General features: G+C 48.8%; 1 protein-coding gene and 1 long non-coding RNA gene across 4 annotated transcripts; one reads left to right on the top strand and one right to left on the bottom strand.

Annotated features, from left to right (window-relative positions):
• Nucleotides 1–3: 3 nt before the first annotated feature.
• Nucleotides 4–6,642, bottom strand: LOC148091846 (uncharacterized). The gene is made up of 3 exons (XR_015715444.1): nt 6,233–6,642; nt 5,588–5,710; nt 4–345 (listed from the first exon to the last, which is right to left on the bottom strand). It is a non-coding gene; the product is annotated as an uncharacterized LOC148091846 (long non-coding RNA).
• Nucleotides 6,643–7,480: 838 nt separating this feature from the next.
• On the top strand, nt 7,481–18,761 carry ATOSB (atos homolog B). 3 transcript variants are annotated; one of them, XM_016223064.2, is made up of 9 exons: nt 7,481–7,554; nt 14,486–14,629; nt 14,874–15,843; nt 16,247–16,305; nt 16,498–16,603; nt 16,721–16,879; nt 17,088–17,156; nt 17,240–17,415; nt 17,547–18,761. In XM_016223064.2, the coding sequence occupies exons 3-9, from the start codon at nt 14,950–14,952 to the stop codon at nt 17,698–17,700; spliced, it is 1,617 nt and encodes a 538-aa protein (XP_016078550.2). In that variant the 5' UTR covers nt 7,481–7,554; nt 14,486–14,629; nt 14,874–14,949; the 3' UTR covers nt 17,701–18,761. The 3 variants fall into 3 exon arrangements, with proteins under 3 accessions (XP_016078550.2, XP_016078552.2, XP_016078553.2); XM_016223066.2 differs by lacking the exon at nt 7,481–7,554 and adding an exon at nt 11,749–11,797; XM_016223067.2 differs by lacking the exon at nt 7,481–7,554 and adding an exon at nt 11,886–11,955.
• Nucleotides 18,762–19,616: the final 855 nt, after the last annotated feature.

Here is a 19,616-nt window from a genome sequence, read left to right as displayed (position 1 = left end):
CCAGTCCACCGACCCCGCCCCCTTAAGAGACGTAGGAGGCGGAGTCTCCCTCGGCTTTCCCAGTGTGTAAGAATGAAGGCAGCTCCGCCACTACGGAGGCTTAAAGCAGAGAGGGGTGCGCTTCCCCTCACCCGTGTGAGGTGAATACTGAAGCCCTCTGCTTCTCCCTCCTGGGCGGCCTCCCGCCGAGAACACAGTCTTTTCATTGATGATTTCCATTGGACTTCCTTAAAGGGTCTATCCCTTAGCTGATGAAGTACTTACTTACCCGTAATAATTTGACGAGATTGTACCACACAGCATGGAAGTTTTGTTTTTGTTAATCCTCACCCGAAGATATTTTTTCTATTCATTTTTAAAGAGAGTAAAAGAGAGGAAGGGAGGGAGAGAGAAACATCAATGGGAGAGACACATCGATTGACTGCCTCCTGCATGCATCCAAACCTAGCCTGGGATTAAACCTGCAACCCAGGTACATGCCCTTGATCTGGAATCGAACCCGCGACCCGGTGGTCTGCAGGCGGAGGCTCTAACCACGGAGCCAAACCTTCCGGGGCTGGAAGTTCTCCATTAGCCACCACGCAGAGGCGGAGGGCGGGGTGGGGACATGAGTGAGCGCAAAGAAAAATGTCTGGAGCCCTCAGTTGTTATCTAGACCTTTTTCCATGCTCTCCATTGTGTCTCCAATGTTTGAGTGGTGCCAAGTGTATAGTAATTAGTCCATAAATACCTACTGATTGAAGAATGGAGGGAAGATAGGCTTTTTAAGCTGAGGACTTCTAGCAAGAAGTCCACATACTATGGAAGTTAAAAAGACCAGAGCAGAAAAGAGAAGACACATGGTATGATGTACACCCCACCACCTCAAAATTCTGATTTAATTGGTTTGAGGTAGAGCTGAGGCATCCTGTTTTTTAAAAGCTCCCCAGATGATATACATAGCCCATGGACACAGACAACAGAGTGGTTGAAAGCCAGGAGAGGGGTAGTGGGAGCTAGGTGGAGGTGGGCAAAAGGAGGGGAAATAGGGGACATCTGTAATACGGTCAACAATAAAAAAATATATAAATAAATAAAAATTTTAAAGTAAGTTATCCAGGGTCACAAAAAAGCTCCCCAGATGATTCTAATGTGATGCCAGGTTTTAGTACCATTAGACTAGGTGCTTTCTAAGGCCTCATTAGGCCAGCTCAGGTTTCAGGTTTGCAAGCTCTGGGCCCCATAGGATTCTTCCTGCTAGATCCAGGAAGGGTCTGTCAATCTAATAGGGTCTTTGCCTTCCAAAATCAAGCCTAGCTACCATGTGATTCCTCTCACTGGAATAGGTGCTATGAGAGAGTAACACTAGGAGCCTGAAGAAGGAAAGGAGACTTATCTTTCCAGTGTTTATTCAAATTTGAAGCAATACATTGAGAAAAATTTTAAGCAGGGCAACTCAGAAAGCCTAATCAACAGAAATGCCTGACCCTAAAGACAATGGGCATTCTCTGTGCTGGATTGGAATATCTAGCTATTTAGCCCAGCTGTCCTAAACTACAAGAGAAAGAAACTAAAAAAGTGTTAAACTTCTGGACTGTGGAACTGACTGAGAACAGAGAAAAGCGAAGCTCTAGTGACATAGAAGCACAGAGCAGACTGACAAATCTCAGAGGGAAGACAGGGATGGGTAGGGGAGAGGGAAGGGGGAGACTAACCAAAGAATTTATATGGACACAGACAATAGTGGGAAAAGCAAAACTTTTATGGAACTAGGGATTCTCCTAGGAGATGCAGAAGCCATCCAACAAAGAATGGAAAGTCACTCTGCACTTGGAAACAATGTAGAGTAGTGGGAGACAACCTAATAAAATTGTGAAGAGCATGAACTTTGGAATCAATCAGATTCACCTGGTGTATTATCTATTGTCATGTAACAAACTGCCCCAAAATTTAATAACTTAAAACAACATTTATTATCGCACAGTTTCTGTGGGTCAGGAATCTTGAATATGGCTTAACTGGATCCTCTGGTTCAAGGTTTCTTACAGACTGCAATCAAAGTACCAGCCTGACGACAAAGGATCCACTTCCAAGCTCACTCATGTTATTGTTGGCAAGACTCAATTCCTCCTGGGCTGTTGGACTGAGAGCCTCAGTTTCTTATTGGCTATTGGCTGGTCTCAGTTCCTTGTCATGTGGCCCTCTCCAAAATGTCAGCTTGCTTCATCAAAGTATGCAAGCTAAGAAGGCAATAGTGTCTGCTAAGCAAGATGGAAGTCATAATCTTTTGTAGCCTAATCACAGAAGTGACATCCCCTCATTTTTGCTGTATTCTGTTTATCAGAAGGGATTTACCTAAGGGGATTACCTAAGAAATTGAATACCACCAGGAGGCAGGATCTTTGGGGCGCCCATCTAAAAAATCTGCCTACCACACCTGAATTTTTGTTCTAGCTCTGATACTTGTGACAAATATCACTTGGGGGATGTTAGGCAGGAAAGATAGCCATCTTGGGGAAGGGGAAAAGAAGAGGGAGTTTTATCTCACCCACTAAACAAAGAAGTCAGCAGTCTTAAGACTTGACAAATAAGATGACCAAATGGATGTACAAACATTGCCAGATAAGCCACAGCGATGCAGAAGGGGACTTTGAAACCTAGTCTGATACTCAAAATATCCTGCAGGGAAGCTTTGAAACCTATAGGGAAAAGGGTATAAAGCCCCTTGAAGCCCCACCTGGCAGTGGGCTCAGACTAGCTGGATTGTCCGCTTGTGCTTTATGCCAATTGTATTCTTTTTGTTTGTTTTAATCCTCACCTGAGGATTTTTCCATTGTTTTTCAGAGAGAGTGGAAGGGAGAGAGAAACGTGGACGTGAGAGATGCACCTATTGGTTACCTCCCAAACGCACCCCAACCTTCCTGATTATTCCCTATTAGTGAATTAAATAAATCTTTGACATGTGTTCATTCTATATTCTTATAACAATCTTGCTTTTTAACTTTTATGAAATTGTACTTTGACAGTGTTTTCAACAAAAGGCACTGGATCAATTGGATAACCACATGGCAGGGGGGAGGGGAGTGTGGATCTTGACTCCTACCTCACACCATATACAAAATCTATTCCAGATGACTTGTAAGAGATAAAATGATAAATCTTATAGACAGTAACATAAGAGAATATATTTATTACCTTGGGGTAGACAAAAACTTCTTAAAAAGGGCGTAAAATGCATTAACCATAAACTGTGAAACTGAATAAAGGAAATTTCATTTAAAATGAAGTGCAGCCCTAGCTGGTTTGGCTCAGTGGTTAGAGCGTCGGCCCCCCAGACTGAAGGGTTCCAGGTTTGATTCAGGCCAAGGGCATGTACCTCAGTTGCGGGCTTGATCTCTGGCACAGTCAGGGTGCATGTGGGAGGCAACCAACCCATGTGTCTCTCTCACATCAATGTTTCTCTCTCTCTTACTCTCTCTCTCCCTTCCACTCTCTCTGAAAAGTAATGGAAAAAAATATCCTCAGGTGAGGATAAATAAGTAAATAAATATAAAATGAAGTGCAGAGCCCAGTAGGCGTGGCTCAGTGGTTGAGCATTGACCTATGATCCAGGAGATCCCAGTTCGATTCCTAGTCTGGGCACATGCCTGGGTTGCAGGCTCAATGGGGGGGGGGGGGGTGCAGGAGACAGCCAATCAATGACTCTCTCTCATCATTGATGTTTCTCTCTCTCTTCCTCTTCTATCCTCTCTCTGAAATCAATAAAAAACATATTTTTTAAAAAATCCTAATCTTTTAAATAAATAAAATGAAGTGCAGAGACTAGAAGGTAGAGATCTCACACACTACCACTAGATGTCCATTACACACCTCAACAGGAAGATAGCATACCTAGCATTCCCAATAAGAAATGTCTATTTTACTGCTCCAGGAGGAGGAAGGAAGATTTCTCCTACCCAACAACAAGCCCAGCTAATGGGAGCTGTGGCAGCTCAGCCAATGAGAAGCCATCCCCATCCTGAACTCTGGCTTTCCTCCACTGGACCTTCTTTCAAAGCACTGCCTCCCAACTTCCTCCTTTTCCTTTATAATGTTCCTCCCCTTTGTTTGCTGAACTTTCCTATAGTTTTTGCTATAGCATGCTTGACCTGAATTACAATTCTCTGCTTTTTCTGAATAAACCTATTTTTTGCTGGTAAAAACAACTGGCTGTTTTATTTTGAAGGTCAACATTACCAACAGATAAATTGGACTATATTAAAGTTAAGAGCTTCTGTTCACTGAAAGACCATTAAGAGAATAAAAGGGCAAGCTACAGAGTGGGAAAAGGTATTTACATCAGATTTCTCTAAGAAAGGAATCATATCCAGAATATACAAAGAGCTACAAATAGCAAAAGGACAGACAACCATATAAAAAGATGGGCCAATGACTTGATCAGGCAGGTCACAAGGGAAGGTAACCAATAGACATGAAAAGGTACCTGGACTTTATTAGCTAACAGGAAAATACAAACTAAAGCCACAATGAGATACCACTACATATATACAGGAATAGCTGAAATTAAAAAGACTGACAACATCAAGAGTTGCAAAGGAGCCCAGCTGGGCGTGGCTCAGTGGTTGAGTGTCAACCTAGGATCCAGGCGATAGGGGTTCAATTCCCGGTGAGGGCACATGCCCGGGTTGTGGGCTTGATCAATGACTCTTTCATCATTGATGTTTCTGTCTCTCTCTCTCCCTCTCCTTTCCTCTCACTGAAATCAATAAAGATATATTTAAAAAAAAAAAAAAAAAAAGAGTTGCAAAGGAAATAAAGAAACCGGATCTCTCATATATTGTTGTGGGACTGTTAACTGTTACAATCTCTTTGGAAAATATACTGAGAATACCTACTAAAGTTGAACATATAAGGATGTCCCCAAAAAATGTATACACAGACTTTGAATAATTATAAGGCAGTGTTTATTAAAATACATTTCATTTTCAAAATTGAAAAGTGTGTATACATTTTTGGGACACCTTGTACATGCCCTATGACTCAGCAATTCTACCGCTAGGTATCTACCCAATAGAAATACATGTACATCAATCAAAAAATTTGTTTTTAAAATGCAAAAGAAAGATAAACACCAATTCAGGATAGTGGTTACTTCTGGGGAGAGAAGGAAATGAGATTAAGGAGTATATAAAAGTTTCAACTTTATCCGAAATATTAATTTCCTTAAAAGAGAATTTGAAGTAAATGAGGTAAAATATTAAGATTTTATAAAGCTGTATGAGAATAATATTGGTGTTTGTTAGAGTATTCTTTATAACTTTCTATATGCCTAAAAATTTTCATAAAATAATTTTCAAAATCTTGGCAAAAAATAAAGACTCAGAGAATGTTTAGGCCATTGATTTTTAAAAAGATTGTAATACAAATATACAGTTTAATGCCAATATTGTGTATGTAAACATACTATATATACAGATGCAGAGATTGATTAGATGTGATAAAACTGGCACTTTATCTCTATGGTATTCCTTTCCAAAATGCATAACCCCAGTCTAATCATGAGAAAAACATCAAACAAATCCCAACTGAAGGACATTCTACAAAATACCTGACCAGTGCTCCATAAAACTGCCAAAGTCATCAAAAACAAGGAAATCTGAAGAATTGTCACAGCCAAGAGGAGCTTAAGGAGACATGACAACTAAATGTAATGTGCTATCTGGATGGGATCCTGGAATAGAAAAAGGACATAAGGTGAAAACTAAGGAAATCTGAATAAACTGTGGGCTTTAGTTAATGTATCAATATTGGTTCATTAATTGTAACAAATGAACCATGCTAACATAAGATGTTAATAATAAGGGAAATTGGGTATGGGGTATATGGAAACTGTACTATCTTCACAAAATTTCTGTAAATCTAAAATTGTTCTAAAATTAAAAGTTTATTTCTTAAAAAGTCAAGTAATTTACCCAAATTTATACAGCTAGTAAATACCCAATACCCAAATTTCAAGACCAACTCAAATGCCTTCAAACCCTGTGCTTTTTCCACTACACAACACCCTTCAAACTTTACTCTCTTCAGGATTATATAGGTATTTGTACGACTATCTAAAACAAGTTCCTTAAAGGCAGAGGAAAAAAATTCCTCCCTAGTACATCATTAGTGTTCAGTAAACCCGCTTAAGTTAACTACTCACAGAAAGTCACAGAGACCTAAAGAATCTGAGATTTGATCAGATCGGACCTACCATACAGCCATCTGTACCGCCGGCTCCTTAGGCCCTATAGGCTCTGGGTTTAGGGCCACTCAATTCAGCAAGGATCCTGTGCTGCCATCTACCGGTAGTTAGGAAGCATCGACCTCCCATGCAGTATTTGGGAACCAGTGGGGAGTGGGGAAGTTGGAGAGAAGACTCAGAAACTAATTAAATTACAGAACGTAAGTGTTACAAAGTTCACTCAACACTAGTTCAAGGCAAAGGCCCTGCTTTTCTTCAAAGATTTGAGGCTCTCCTATCTCCGTATTAAAACTTAGGCTTCTAAAATTCAGACTTCCTCTCTGGCTCACCTCCACAGATACAGATCTGACTCTTACCGCCCATCTCCCAGAACTCAGGCTATCTCACATATGGTAGGCTGCAGAAACCCGTAAACTTCTCAAACTTGAGACCCCATCTCCCAGATTTCCCCATTATTCACACACCCCTGAGACTCCTTGCACACGACCTTGCAAACAGCACAGACCTCCCCCATTAGGGCAATTGCGCGAGCCAACCCAGATCTCCCCACTACCTCCCCACAAGAGTTCAAGTTCCAACTGCAGCTCACACCACGCGAAAACCTGGGGAGAGCCCGGGTCAGGCTCGGAGCCCTCAGGCTATCGCTCCGGCTCCGGCTCCGGCTCCTGCCCCCATCGCCGCCCGGATCCGGTCAGCCTAGGCCCACAGCCTGCGGGCAGAGGCCCCGCCCCTCTAGACCTGTCATCACAGAAGCCGCACGTGGCTGGGGTGGGACCTCAGGCGACATGAAGCAATCACTTTGTCTCCCCTGCCATCCTCTGGGGCCTCTGCCTCCAATCAGAGCCCGAGGATCCAGGCTGGAGAGCGAGTGCCTGGGTGAGGCAAGCAAGCGGAGGGATGAGGGGAGGAGAGGCTCTGAGATGGGAGGGGGCTAGTGTTGGAAGGGGGCCTGGCACAGGTTCTGCCAGGCTGGAATTCTAGGGGGCGGGTCCTAGTGAAAGGCGGAGGGACCAAAAGCGGGCAGGGACCAGGGGTGGGGCCCGGGACCAGCGGAGGATCCTGGGGAGACCAAAAGACGAGAAGGGGCGGAGCCCGAGAGGGGCGTGGTCTGGGTTACAGGGGAGGACCCCGAGGGATTAAAGAAACTAGGAAAGGGGACGAACCCGGGGAAGGTGGGAGGTGGGACAAGGGAGAGGGTGGGTTCGGGCGTTGCGGGGGCGGGGCTCAGACCTAAGGGGCGAGGTTTGCAGGCCCAGGCTGCAGCTGGGGCCGCTCGGTAACTGCACCAGTCCACTACCTCCCCAGGTGCAACGGAATTCTCGGAACTACAGGTGTGGGGCGGGGTGCGGGTGGAAGAAAGGGTGAAGGACCCGGGTGCGCTTGCGCAGACATGAGGAGGTGGGGGACACGTTAGGGAAGAAGAGGATCTGTAGACTGCTGGGGGGGAGAAAGACAGTTGGGGGAGGAGTTGGGGGCTCCATGTATGGACAAGGAGGTGCACTCTTCAGGGGCTCTTGTGGGGGAGGGGCGGGAGTGCTTTATGGAGGTGGAAGGTACTACGTGAAGTGGTGAGGTCCCTGTCTGATGTGGAGGTTTGGAGGCGATGCTTGAGGGGGAGGGGAATCCGACGGCACTTTGGGGGAACAAGGTGCTGTGTGATGAAGGGCTAGTGGTCCAGAATGTGGGAGCGACGGAGGGACTGAGGAGAAAGAAAGTAAGGGGTTTGGGGCACTGTATGAGGGGAAGGGGTTGCAGGCTCTAATTGATGAGCGAGAACCCCTAGTGTTTTGAGAAGGTAAAAGTCTGGGGGCACTGTAAAGACTCCAGGAAGATGTTTGTATACTGTGTTCTAGGAGTGAGGGTGATGGAATTAGTGGGGTGAAGAAGCCAGTCTGTAGTGCTCCTGGCTCTTCAGCTCCTAACTCCACTTTCTGGGCTGAGCACTCTTAGAGAGGAGCCGGGCCCTGCTTGCCACCAAGGCTTGTGTGACTGTCTCCTCAGTCTGTTTTGGATCTATCTGGCTGGGACTGGGGTTTCTTCCCCTACCTGGTGTCCCTGGGGACCCTCCCCCCATTCGGTTCCTGTTAACCCCCCACTCTAGTTCCTGTTCCTCCCAGAAGCCTGCCATAGTCCCTGTCTTCCCCCTCCCCCCACTTTGCTCTGCCCTTATGCTCTGGGTGTGCTCATTTCCCACTTCCTTCCTCGCCCTAGGGCCTGGCCTGGTCCTTGCCCGTCTAGGAGCTGTGCCCTGCCCCAGACTTTGTACTCGATGGCCAGAGACCCTAGTAACCAGCAGCAAGGCCCAGACTCCACCCACCACTACTATCAAAGTCTCTCCCAACAGCCCCCCAAGTGACTGGTAGCCATATTTTTACCACTTGCCACAAACTGATTTTCCCCACCTTTTTCATTCTCCTGGGTCAGAAGCCCTAGGGCCCTCAGAAATTCTGGACTTCTGTGGGAGGAAGGACATAGTGAGGATTATTGAAGGTATGTGATCTATGTTTTGAGAGGTGGGCCATGGTTGTAGGCTGAACTAGGGATGTGAGGTTCCAGCTTCAATTGTATGAGGAAGAAGGAATAGTTTCCCACACTCCTGGCTTGGAAGCTGACTGTCAGAACTGCTACCAGAGCCTAGTCCTCTTGGGGGCTCCTCTGGTTCCCTGAGGGGACTTGATGTAGTGCCAGAATTCTTTTTGCCTCTGAGCTGATTAAGAGAGGGTGGGAAAGGCCTGTCTTCCACACAGTGGCTGAATGAGTGTGACAGTGTTACTGAAAGGGGCCCCAAGCCAGCCTCCGCTAGCTGAGAGACTGGCTGGAGAAGGAGGGGGTGCTGAGGCCAGACAAAGCCTTGGGGTAGGGTGGGGTAAAGGAGGGCAGGCTGATGCCTTTCGAGGAGGAGCTGATTGCTATGGCAACCCAGCTTCCCAGACTGTCTGTCAGAGAGGCGGGCCTAAGGCATACTCTGTCTTCCTCAGGATTGGGGCATTTGTGTGAGTGGGTGGGGCATGAAGAGAAAGGGCATTAGTTTACTGTGCTGAGGCTGTAGTATATAGCCTTTCTGCTTCATACTAGCAGCAGGGCATTCAGACACTTAGAACCATCTTCTGAAAATGGATATGAGTGAACAATAGCCGTTGGAATTATAGCAGTATAAGGGCAGAGTTGTAGAGGTCCTCAGTGGTCATCATTTATGCAAACCCCTCATTTGACAGATTTGGAAACTTACCATCAAAAAGACTGATTTTCTCCAGGTTTCACAGTAAGAGAGCAGGAGGTAGGACCCAAATCTCCTGATTGCTGTTCTCTCAGCCCAGGGCTCATTGCTTCCTTCAGCCAATGTTTATTGAACACATATTATGTGCCAGGCACTGATATTAATTCTGGGAATATCTGCATGAACAAAACAGACAAAACTGCTCCTCTCAGTGGAGCTTCCATTCTAATAGAGGGAGAAAGAAGTGTGTGTGTGTGTGTGTGTGTGAGAGAGAGAGAGAGAGAGAGAGAGAGAGAGAGAGAGATGGGGGGTAGGTCAGCTGTTTGTAATGGCTATAAAAGAAATAAAGTAGAGTAGGAGTTAGGGCAGCTAAGTAAGGCCTCTTTTCTTTTTCTTTTTTTTCTTTAATTCTTACCCGAGGATATTTTTTCCATTGATTTTTAGAGGGAGTGGAAGGGGGGGAGGAGAAAGAGAGAAACACTGTTGTGAGAGAGACGCATTGATTGGTTGCCTCCTGAATGCACCCCAACAGTGTTTCTTACCATTAGGGAACCAGCAAGGAAGTCAGTCCATGGCAACTGGGTTGTTTTTCAGGGTTTTTCCCTGGTCTGAAGTGAGGAGAAGGCAGAGGAACTAACTTACTTGCTTGTCCTCCCTAAGTCTAGAGTACAAGGAGGAAGTAGGGTGAGGGGAACCTCTTTTTACTGACCAGTGACAACCTCAGGGCCCTTGGGGCCCAAAACACAGGCACGGCAGAAAGAAGGACCTTGGGCTTTCTGTGGCCTCTGAACTATATAAAGAACAGATTCCCCCTCTTCTGGAGGCACAACCAGAGAGCTGCCCTGGCTGATGTCAATTCTCCAGGGCCTCAGTTTTTGAGTCTTCTATGTTTTGGTTCTGGTATTTGCCTCCTGCTTTTGTGGAATACTGGGAGAGAAAAACTCCTAAGTTCCAAAGTGTTTAACTTGCTGACAAATGCAGCCAGAAAGGTAGTGCTATCTATTTTCTTAGCTTTCCCCTAGAGCAAACCCTCTGAAAAGTTTCTTTTAATACCTAATCTCTACAGAGATTTCCATCCTGGTCATTTAAAATAGGAGAACAAGAATTAGGAATGCTGGTTCTGCTGCAACTTAATTTGGCTGGATCTGGGCTGGGCCTGGGGCCCAGTGACTCAGGGGGAGGGTGGGGAGTTTCGAGGGAGCTGTGAGTCATAGGGGTGAGCTCCATCACAAAAGTTAGGCATATTTCCCCCACTCTGGGCAGAAGCCTTCCTATCCCACTTTCCATGGGTGTTCTGTCTCCTTGAACAGGGGCCTATGAATAGAAATAGTACTGGCTGAAGGGATAAAGCAGCCTAATCTCAGAATGGGAGTTCAGAGACACAAAGAATGATGTTTAGATCTCAGAATTAAAATGTATTCCTATCTCAGGAACTCTTGGGTCCCCTCTAATGAAGGCAAAGAACCTCAGTATAGAGTAAGAGAAGAAAGAATACCATTTCTCAATGGAAAGAGATAGTGTCTCACTTCAGAGCTATTTTCATCTGCTCTGGCATGAAGGAATCTTTCTAGACTCTGGTCTCTGGAGCTCTGGTTTGCAAAGTGGGGAAAGATGAATGGGAGTGGGGATATTTGGTGTCTGGTGTGGGAAGAGCAGGTGGATTTTGGAGGCTGTCCAACTTTGTCTATGAAAGCACTAGGGCGTCTTATTAACCAGCCTCTGTAGAGGAAGGGGGGTGGGCAGGGAGGTGAAGTGAGAAGCTTACGCCTTTGAAAGGGTTAAATGGCTGGGCAGAGATGCTTAGGACTTCGGCAGAGGAGGGGTTAAGGAGGTGGGCGGGGCGATTCTGGGTAGGCCTGCCCCCATATGGACCAATGGGCGTGCATCTTTTGGAGGAGGCGTGCTTCACACTTGAGGTCGTGGGAGGCTGGCATCCTATGGGCCAATGAACATGGTCGCTGCCGTGGAGGGCGTGGTCTGAGGGGGGCGTGGCGGCCTCGGCAGCCGCGGGTGGGGGGGTTGGGACGCTGGGCGGGGCGGGCAGCCCCATCAGCTGGTAGGAAATGGCCTGTGAGTCAGAGGGGCAGCAGAGTCGGCAGCGCGGAGCTCGGGCGGCCACGGGGAGGGACAGTCGCGGGGAGGGGCGCAGCAGTGACTGGGGGGCTGCAGATGCCAGGGCCCGCTAGTGTTGCACAAGAAGCTAAACAGAGAAGAGCCTAGCAGAGCAGGGCTCAGCCGGAGCCACCCTTTGTTTGGGTTGGGGGCCCGTGTCGGGGAGGACTGGGGATTCAAAGGGAGGGACGGCACGGAGGGGCCTGGAGCAGCGACCTCCGTGGCGGAGCCAATTTGGGAGCGGGGTGAGTGTGTACTAGGGGAAAGAGCAAATTTACCAGGCTCCAGTGGGGAATGGGGCCTGTCCCGGGCTGTGGGAAGGAGAGGGGTGAGAAAGGACCTGGGAGGCTAAGCAAGGAGTGGGGATGGGGGATCGTCCAGACCAAGGAGTCCGGGAACCCAGGTGAGTCTGCCAGGTTCAGTTGGGAAGAGGTGCGGAGATCTGCTCCCTCTCCACTGAGGGTGGAGGGCTCTAGGCCAGTAGGCAAGAGGGTGGTGAGAGAGCAGAGGCTGACCTTCCTACTCACAGTGGTGGTCTATGGAAACAAGACCCCTAGTCTGTGTGCACATGTGTAGGGACAATGTAGAACAGCTGGCAGCAGTTCTTTCTGAACAGGATGAGGGTGGTAAGCACATGGAGAGGAATTCTTCCTGCCACCCTCCTTGATCAGAGAAGAAATGGATATCTTTAATACTGAAGGGAAGGGGAGAGTGAGCCTGGGAGCTTGTACCTATACTAACACCTGCCTCCCCCACCTCCCAGGCCAAGCAGGTGTCTGAGGGTACAGATCCCATGGTATTCTGGTACTTGTTGTTTTTGCTGGCCTTGCTCCCTTGGCATGTTGGGAGCTGTAGTTTTGGCCAGCCAAAGCCTGGCACAGCTGTTTTGAAACCAGCTGCTGCCCACCCCGTACACAGAGAGGAGGTTTGGCCTACCCTTCCCCCGCAGTCCTGCCCCGTGAGTCAGCTTGAAGCCATGGTCTAGAGCCAGACCGGCTGGGTGGCAGGGAAATGAGTCTTAGAGCTTCTCATTGATGGCAGGAACTGAGAGGGCTCTGGGGTAATGAGCAGGTGCCAAGCATGCTGGGGTCAAGTAGGGCATCATGTCATCACCTGGCTTCCCCAGAGCAAGGGCTCAAGAGGCTAATTGGGATGACCTGGAGGTGGAAGTGCTAAGGAAAAGGCCCTTTCTGAATCGGTATGGCTTGGGCAGAGGAAAGGAGGGATAGAGAGAGTACAAGTTGTACCCTCTTAACAACACTGCCATTGGCCTTCTGCCCTTTCCCGCCACCCCACCCACCACAGGAAACCAGAATTTTCTTAGGGATCCCAGTTCTAATGAGAACTAGGTGAACTAGGATAGTGTGGGGTGCAATGACAGGAATTTAGAGTCAGAGAGCTTTTCAGTCCATGGATGCAAATCTCCCCTTTTACCTTGCCCCTACTCCCACCTCTGTTGTTACTGATTCTCTTTCTTCCTATACAATTAATCTCTCTGCTTCTCTCATTCTGAAAGTTTTTCCCTGCTTTGTCGGACTGCTGCCCAGATCTCTGGGGCTCATATTCCATGTTTTGAGCCCTTCTGTGTGCCTACTCCTGTGCTTGGAGTTGGACAGAGTAGTGGGGTACAGACCTATCCTCAAGAACCCTATGGTCAGTCTAGGGGATGTCTTACCCACAGAATGAACAGAACTGTGACTGGGTTCCAGGAGATAGTGACACTGCCATAGGTGAGGTCTCAGAGGAGAGAAAGATATTTGTGGCCTGGGGTGGCCAGAGTGGCTCTCTGGAGGGGATGACATTTGGCCTAGCCAAAGAGAAAGGGTAGGCCTTGGTGTAGAAAAACAAGATATTATTATTATTTTTTTTAATCCTCACCCAAGGATATTTTTTTCCACTGCTTTTCAGAATGAAAGGGAAAGAGAGAGAAACATCAATGTGAGAGAGATACATCAATTGGTTGCTTCCCACACGCACCCCAACCTGGGCCAGGGATCAAAAGAAGGCATTTCTTGAAGAGGAAAAGGCATTATGTATGTCAGGCAGCAAAGGCTATTGCCCTAAAGAGAAGTATTTCCTTCCATGAAGGAAAATGGTTTTCAATTTGACATTCCCTTCATGCAGTATGGGCTCCTGAGGGTGGACTAGTTGGTGAAGACCATCTTGTGTTCTAGCAGAAAAGCAGTGATTTGGGTTTTAGGGTATTGGATATGTGTTAGATGTGTTGGAGAGGAGCAGAAAGTTGCCTCTATTGCTTCTAGCTGTCTGACTGCAACTGTCTTATCTCTAGTTTGCAGGGCCTAGGGGGAGGAGTAGTGCCTCTGGCAGTGCCTCTCCCCCCTCTCCCCCCCCCCCCCCACACACTTGTTTATGGTTAGATTTGTTGACTCCTGTTAAAGGGACAGACTGCTGGGTGCAATTGGTAGTTTTAAGGTTGAAGGGCCCACTTTAAGCTGACCTGAGGTTTGTACCACTGAGGAATGCTGATGGAGGGTGAGTTTCTCCAAGACCTCTGCCCTTAGGGCTCTGAAGTGGCACTTGTCTCTTTGGAGACAGACATATGGGAAGGAGTTGTGCAACTTGATGGCCTTGACTAGAAGGGCTGGATTCTTGCCCTGGCCACCTCTTATCTGGTATGGTCTCTTGGATCTTGGGATATCTCATCCCCCTTCCCATTCAGGGCACAAGTCCCCAAAGTGTTGACCCTAACAAGTGGTCATCCTGCCTCAACTTATCAGATTCTTATTACATTGAGCCAAAACCTGCCTCTCTATAACTCCTTAGGTAGCCCAGCTCTGCCCTCTGGGACCTGGATCCCAAGACTGCCCCTTCAGTTTCTGAAAAGCTTCTCATAAGCAGGGAGGATCCACAATTGGAGGAGTCTTACCACTGACTGCAGGGATCATGGCTTACATCTGTTTTTCTCTCTTCAGGGTCCAGCTGAGCCCAGGAGCTGCACGGAATGGTGGCAGTCACCTTGCCAGTGCAGCGGGCATGGACCAGACTGCAAGCTAGGAGAGCCAGGCATCAGTCAGGAAGAGGGAACACTCAGCTAGGCTTAAGGCCTCTTCATCGGGGTGAGTGCTAGGGAGAGTGATGGGGAGCGGGTCTAGTAAGAAACTTGAGCTAAACATGTCACCTTCTCAGAAGCTCTGGAGTGGCCTCTATATTTCCATTAATCCATCTAGGGATTTGGACACCTTTACCCCTACTAACCCTTCAAGGTCACCTCTTTAGGCCAGGGAAGGATGTGAAACTCAGCTGGGAGGGAGAAAACTCATTGATTCCTCTGACCACCTTTTCTTCTCTTCTCTTGCACAGATGTCCCCAGGCCCCCCAGCCCAGGCCCAGCATAAAGGCTGTGAGGGGGGGCCCCCCTGACCCAAGGGGGGACTTCATGCGCCACGTGCAGGCGGAGCCATCTCCATCCTCAGAGCCAGAGGCTGGCCCTTCGCAGCCTGCAGTCAGGCAGGGGGCCCTCCAGGGTGGCCTGCTCATGGGCTACAGCCCAGCAGGAGGGGCGACATCCCCCGGGGTCTACCAGGTATCCATCTTTTCCTCTCCAGCTGGTGCCTCCGAGCCTCATAGGGCCCTGAAACGGTCATCCCCACTTACTGAGGGTCCCTGGGAACTGAAGAGAGGCCCTGGGCTGGGGGCCAGAGAGGGACAACCACCTGAAGAACCATCTACTGTGGGGCTATTGGACCCAGAGGGGCTGGGGCTGGGGCTGGGTGTGGCCAGCCAGCATTTCTGCCATCATGGCCTGTGTGTTATAGAACAGGGAGGTAGCTCCACCTCACCTTGGACTTCAGGGGCCAAGAGTCCCCCCTGGCCCCCATCAAATGCTTCTTGCAATACTTTGCACACCAGAGACTGGGCTTCCCCAGATCCAAGGGGACAGGGATCCCTGGGGGAGTCCCCAGGGCAAGCTCCTCCAGGCCAGCTGCACACACTTGACACTGATTTGCACAGTCTTGCACAAATAGGGGGTAAGAGCCCAGTGGCTGGGGTGGGCAATGGGGGCAGCCCCTGGCCTAGGGAGTCCCCTGGCACTGCCAATGGGCACAGTCCCGAGCACACACCCCCTGGCCCTGGACCTCCAGGCCCCTGCCCCACCAAGCGAAGGCTGCTTCCTGCTGGAGAAGCCCTGGATGTCAGCTTTGAAGATGAGGGGCCAGCCCCTCAGAAGCGCCGGGGAACCCTGGGTCACCCTCCTGCTGCCAACAGTTCTAATGCCAAAGTCACACCCTTCTGGAGCCACCTGCTGCCTGGGCCCAAGGAGCCTGTGCTGGTAAGTAAGGAGAGGAGGTGATCTACTATTTTTTAAAATTTGTTTTAAATTACAATTGACACACAATATTATATTAGCTTCAGATATACAACTTAATGATTCAACATTTATATACCTTACAAAGTGATCACCACAATAAGTCTAGTAACTGTACATAGTTATTATAATATTATTAACTCTATTCCCTATGCTGTACATTATATCCCTGTGACTTATTTTATAACTGGAAGTTTGTACTTCTTAATACCCTTTCCTTTTTCTGTCCAGCCCCCCATCCCTCTCCCCTTTGGGAAAAGGTGAAGGCCTGGGGGGATGTTCCTATAAGAGCTTTTGATGAGCCCCTGATCCTCCAAACATACGTTACCTCCTCCCAATCTTTTTCTTCAATCTTTCCTCTCCATAGGATTCAACAAACTGCAGTCCTATGGGGCGGAGGCTGAAAAGTGCCCGTCGCCTGAAGCTGTAAGTGACCAGCTACTCCCTTTTCCCTGTCCCTGGAATATGGAGACAGAAGCCTGTAATCCTCTTTCTCACCCCAGGATAGGGGACCCAGGGCAGGAACCCTGGGTAATGGTAAAGGGTGGGACCTAAGAACATGTGCAGGCACCCCAGAATACCTCCAGCTAACCCACTCTGTACCCTCTGCCGTACCAGGAGCTCCCTTCGAAGCCTCCAGAAGGGCCCAGACCTGCTGAGCCCCCCCAGTGCCTCCCCTGTTCCTATCCCTGCAATCAGCCGTACCCTGTTGGGAAACTTTGAGGTAGTAACCCTTGGATTCCATAACTGGGGGTACTTGGGGGAAGTGGGATGGTAGAGTGTGGCTTGGATGGATAAGGAAAAGAGCTGGCATTTCTTTCATAGTGTTTTCCCATCCTAGGAATCATTGCTTCGAGGACGCTTTGCACCATCTGGCCACATTGAAGGCTTCACTGCAGAGATTGGAGCTAGTGGATCCTACTGCCCCCAGCATGTCACGCTGCCTGTCACTGTCACCTTCTTTGATGTTTCTGAGCAAAATGCCCCGGCCCCCTTCCTGGTATGACCTGATTTCAACCCAAAATCAGCTCTTGAGGAGGATGAGGGGTTGGGGGCAGAAGGTGTCCCTCACCTAGAAGAGAGTCAGGGCAGTAGGGCGAACTCTAGTGGGGGACAGGGCCAGGTCCCAGAGTGAGAATGTGAAGATGGATGGGTATTCAGGGTTCTCCCAGTACCCACCTTGACTGATGGCTCCATGGTCTTCCCAGGGTGTCGTGGACCTGAACCCCCTGGGGAGGAAGGGTTACAGTGTGCCCAAGGTGGGCACCATCCAAGTGGTGAGTTTTCCCTTAGGCACAGTGGGGGTGGGGAGAGGAAAACAGCTCTTAGGCCCCACCAACCTTGCCTGTCCTGCCCCCAGACCTTATTTAACCCCAACCAGACTGTGGTGAAGATGTTCCTTGTGACCTTTGACTTCTCGGACATGCCTGCTGCCCACATGACCTTCTTGCGCCATCGCCTCTTTTTGGTGCCTGTGGGTGAGGAGGGAAATGCTAGTCCCACCCACCGCCTCCTCTGCTACTTGCTGCACCTCAGGTGAGGACATGGGCCAGGGACAGCTGGGGAGGCCCAGGTATCCTTTCACCAGGTATCCCTTGCCTGAATAGGATCTCTTCTTGATTCTCTACTGTCTAGATCTTTATTTTGATCACCCTTTCCTCCTCCAGGTTCCGGAGCTCCCGCTCAGGCCGCTTAAGCCTGCATGGAGACATCCGCCTGCTTTTTTCCCGCCGGAGCCTGGAACTGGACACAGGGCTCCCCTATGAACTGCAGGCTGTGACTGAGGCCCCTCACAATCCACGTTATTCACCTTTGCCCTGATTGCCAGGGCCCTGAATCCATGTGGGCCAAGGACCAGCCCATCCTGCTCCATCCTGGTCAAAGCAAACACATGGAAAGGTGGCAAGAGACCCTTTCAGGCTTGAATTAAAGTCCTCTCCATGCTTATGCCCAAATTGATTATTTGGGTATTTAAAGCTTCTGACCCTTACCACAATCTGCCCTACTCTGGGTTCTCCACGTGCCTGTCCCCTCCCTTGGAATTCCCAGGCCAGCTTAGGTAGTGGGGAGGGTCTGGAGCTACCCTGAGGTTGTCCCAAGTTCCCAGGCAAATCATGCCAACGATGCCTCCCTGCCCTGGGCAGGGGCCACTTATTATTTTATTTATTTTTAATTTATAATTTATTCAGATTGGATTGCCTTGGTAACCTCTCAAGCCTGACAATTGGCATTGTTCCTCCTCCTTCCCCATTCAGATATTGCTCCAACTTCAGGAGTTCAAGAGGCTGGTGTAGGGACTGAGGGAGAACTGCTCTCCCTCAGTTAAGGGCAGAGAGGTTATCCCAGAAGGACTGAGTCAGTAGCCAAACACTCAACTTCTCCTGTCCTTCCCTGTATTTTTTCACTTCCCTTACCCTCTGACCCCTCTCTGAAAGCCAACTTATATACGTGTGTGTATGTACACAAGCTTGTGTGTATGGTATGTATGTGAGAAAGAGAGCGTGCATGCATGAGCACACACATGGGGGTTAACCACCCCTCATCTAGGGCTCCAGACTCCCCTTGTCCCTCTCCTGTGTCTCCTTGCTTTGGGGTCCTGACTGAGGAAGGTGTTCAGGGGGCAGAGTCAGGGCCAAGGACTGGAGTGCTTCCTCTCACCTGGCCAGACTCTGACCCACCTACCTCAGCTGGGGTGAGGGGCACCCCTCAAACTCAATCATGTGGTTCCCAACTACCCCATATCCCACTCCAGACTCTGACCCAGCCTTATCCCTGACTCCTGGGGCTGGGCTGAGGGGAACAAGCATTTGCTGAAACTTGAAAAAAAAACAAACCAACAAAAAAAACAAAACCATGGAAAAAAAATGTACCTGGTACTTTTTTTTTTTTTTAGAGAAAAAAAAAAGACAGAAAGAAAGAAAATAAATTCTTGTTTGGAAACTTGAGCTAAGCTGTACTTTTTCTGTTGAGGAGAGCATGGGGATGGGGCCTAACTGAAGCTGGGACTCTGCCCTTTCTTTCAAAAAGGGGGCCTGAGGCCATGAGGTCTTAGGCAAGGTCCTGCTGAGTCTCAGGGTCTGGTCTTGCTCTTTTCAGATAATGGGGTTAGGTGGTAGGGAAGGTTCGGCCATAAAAGCTGAACTCTCTGTGTACATGAATCCTTATACTACTTCTGTTAAAGACTTTAGTCCCTTTGAGCTTCATTGCCCTGATATGCAAAATGAGGGTGACTATGCAAGTCTCTTAAAGGATGTGCCAGAGCATCAGGGATGTGTGTAGGGTGACACACACCAGACAGGGCTGAACTTTGGGGTTCTGCTGGACTCTATGCGAGGGTACCAGACCTCATAGACCCTGAGTGGGAAGAGGTAGAAAGAGCTATGGTGCCTTGGGAAAAGAGGGAAGGGGGGAATCTCAGTCTAATCAGTGAACGTTAGGCCCAGTCACCATGGCAACGGGAATGGGGTCAGTCCCCAGTGGGAGGGCTGGGTGTAACACAGCAAGACTGCCAGAGAGTGTCACTATGGCAACCATGGCTTCAGCTCCAATATCCTGGTTGTTATGGTGACAGACGGGTGCGTTTATAAGCTCAGAAGGGTAAACTGTCTCTCGTGTGGGGGTAAGAGCTCGGTGGGAGGTGTTTCTTGGCCACCTGCACACGGAAAATAACCTCCATTTTGGTCATCACGTCCGGGATCCCGGCTTGATCAGCGAGAACCCTAACACTCTCCACCCTT

The sequence above is a fragment of the Miniopterus natalensis genome, chromosome 12, assembly GCF_054644295.1.
Source record: "Miniopterus natalensis isolate mMinNat1 chromosome 12, mMinNat1.hap1, whole genome shotgun sequence".
Taxonomy (NCBI): Eukaryota; Metazoa; Chordata; class Mammalia; order Chiroptera; family Miniopteridae; genus Miniopterus; species Miniopterus natalensis.
This window is presented reverse-complemented; position numbering and strand designations above follow the sequence as displayed.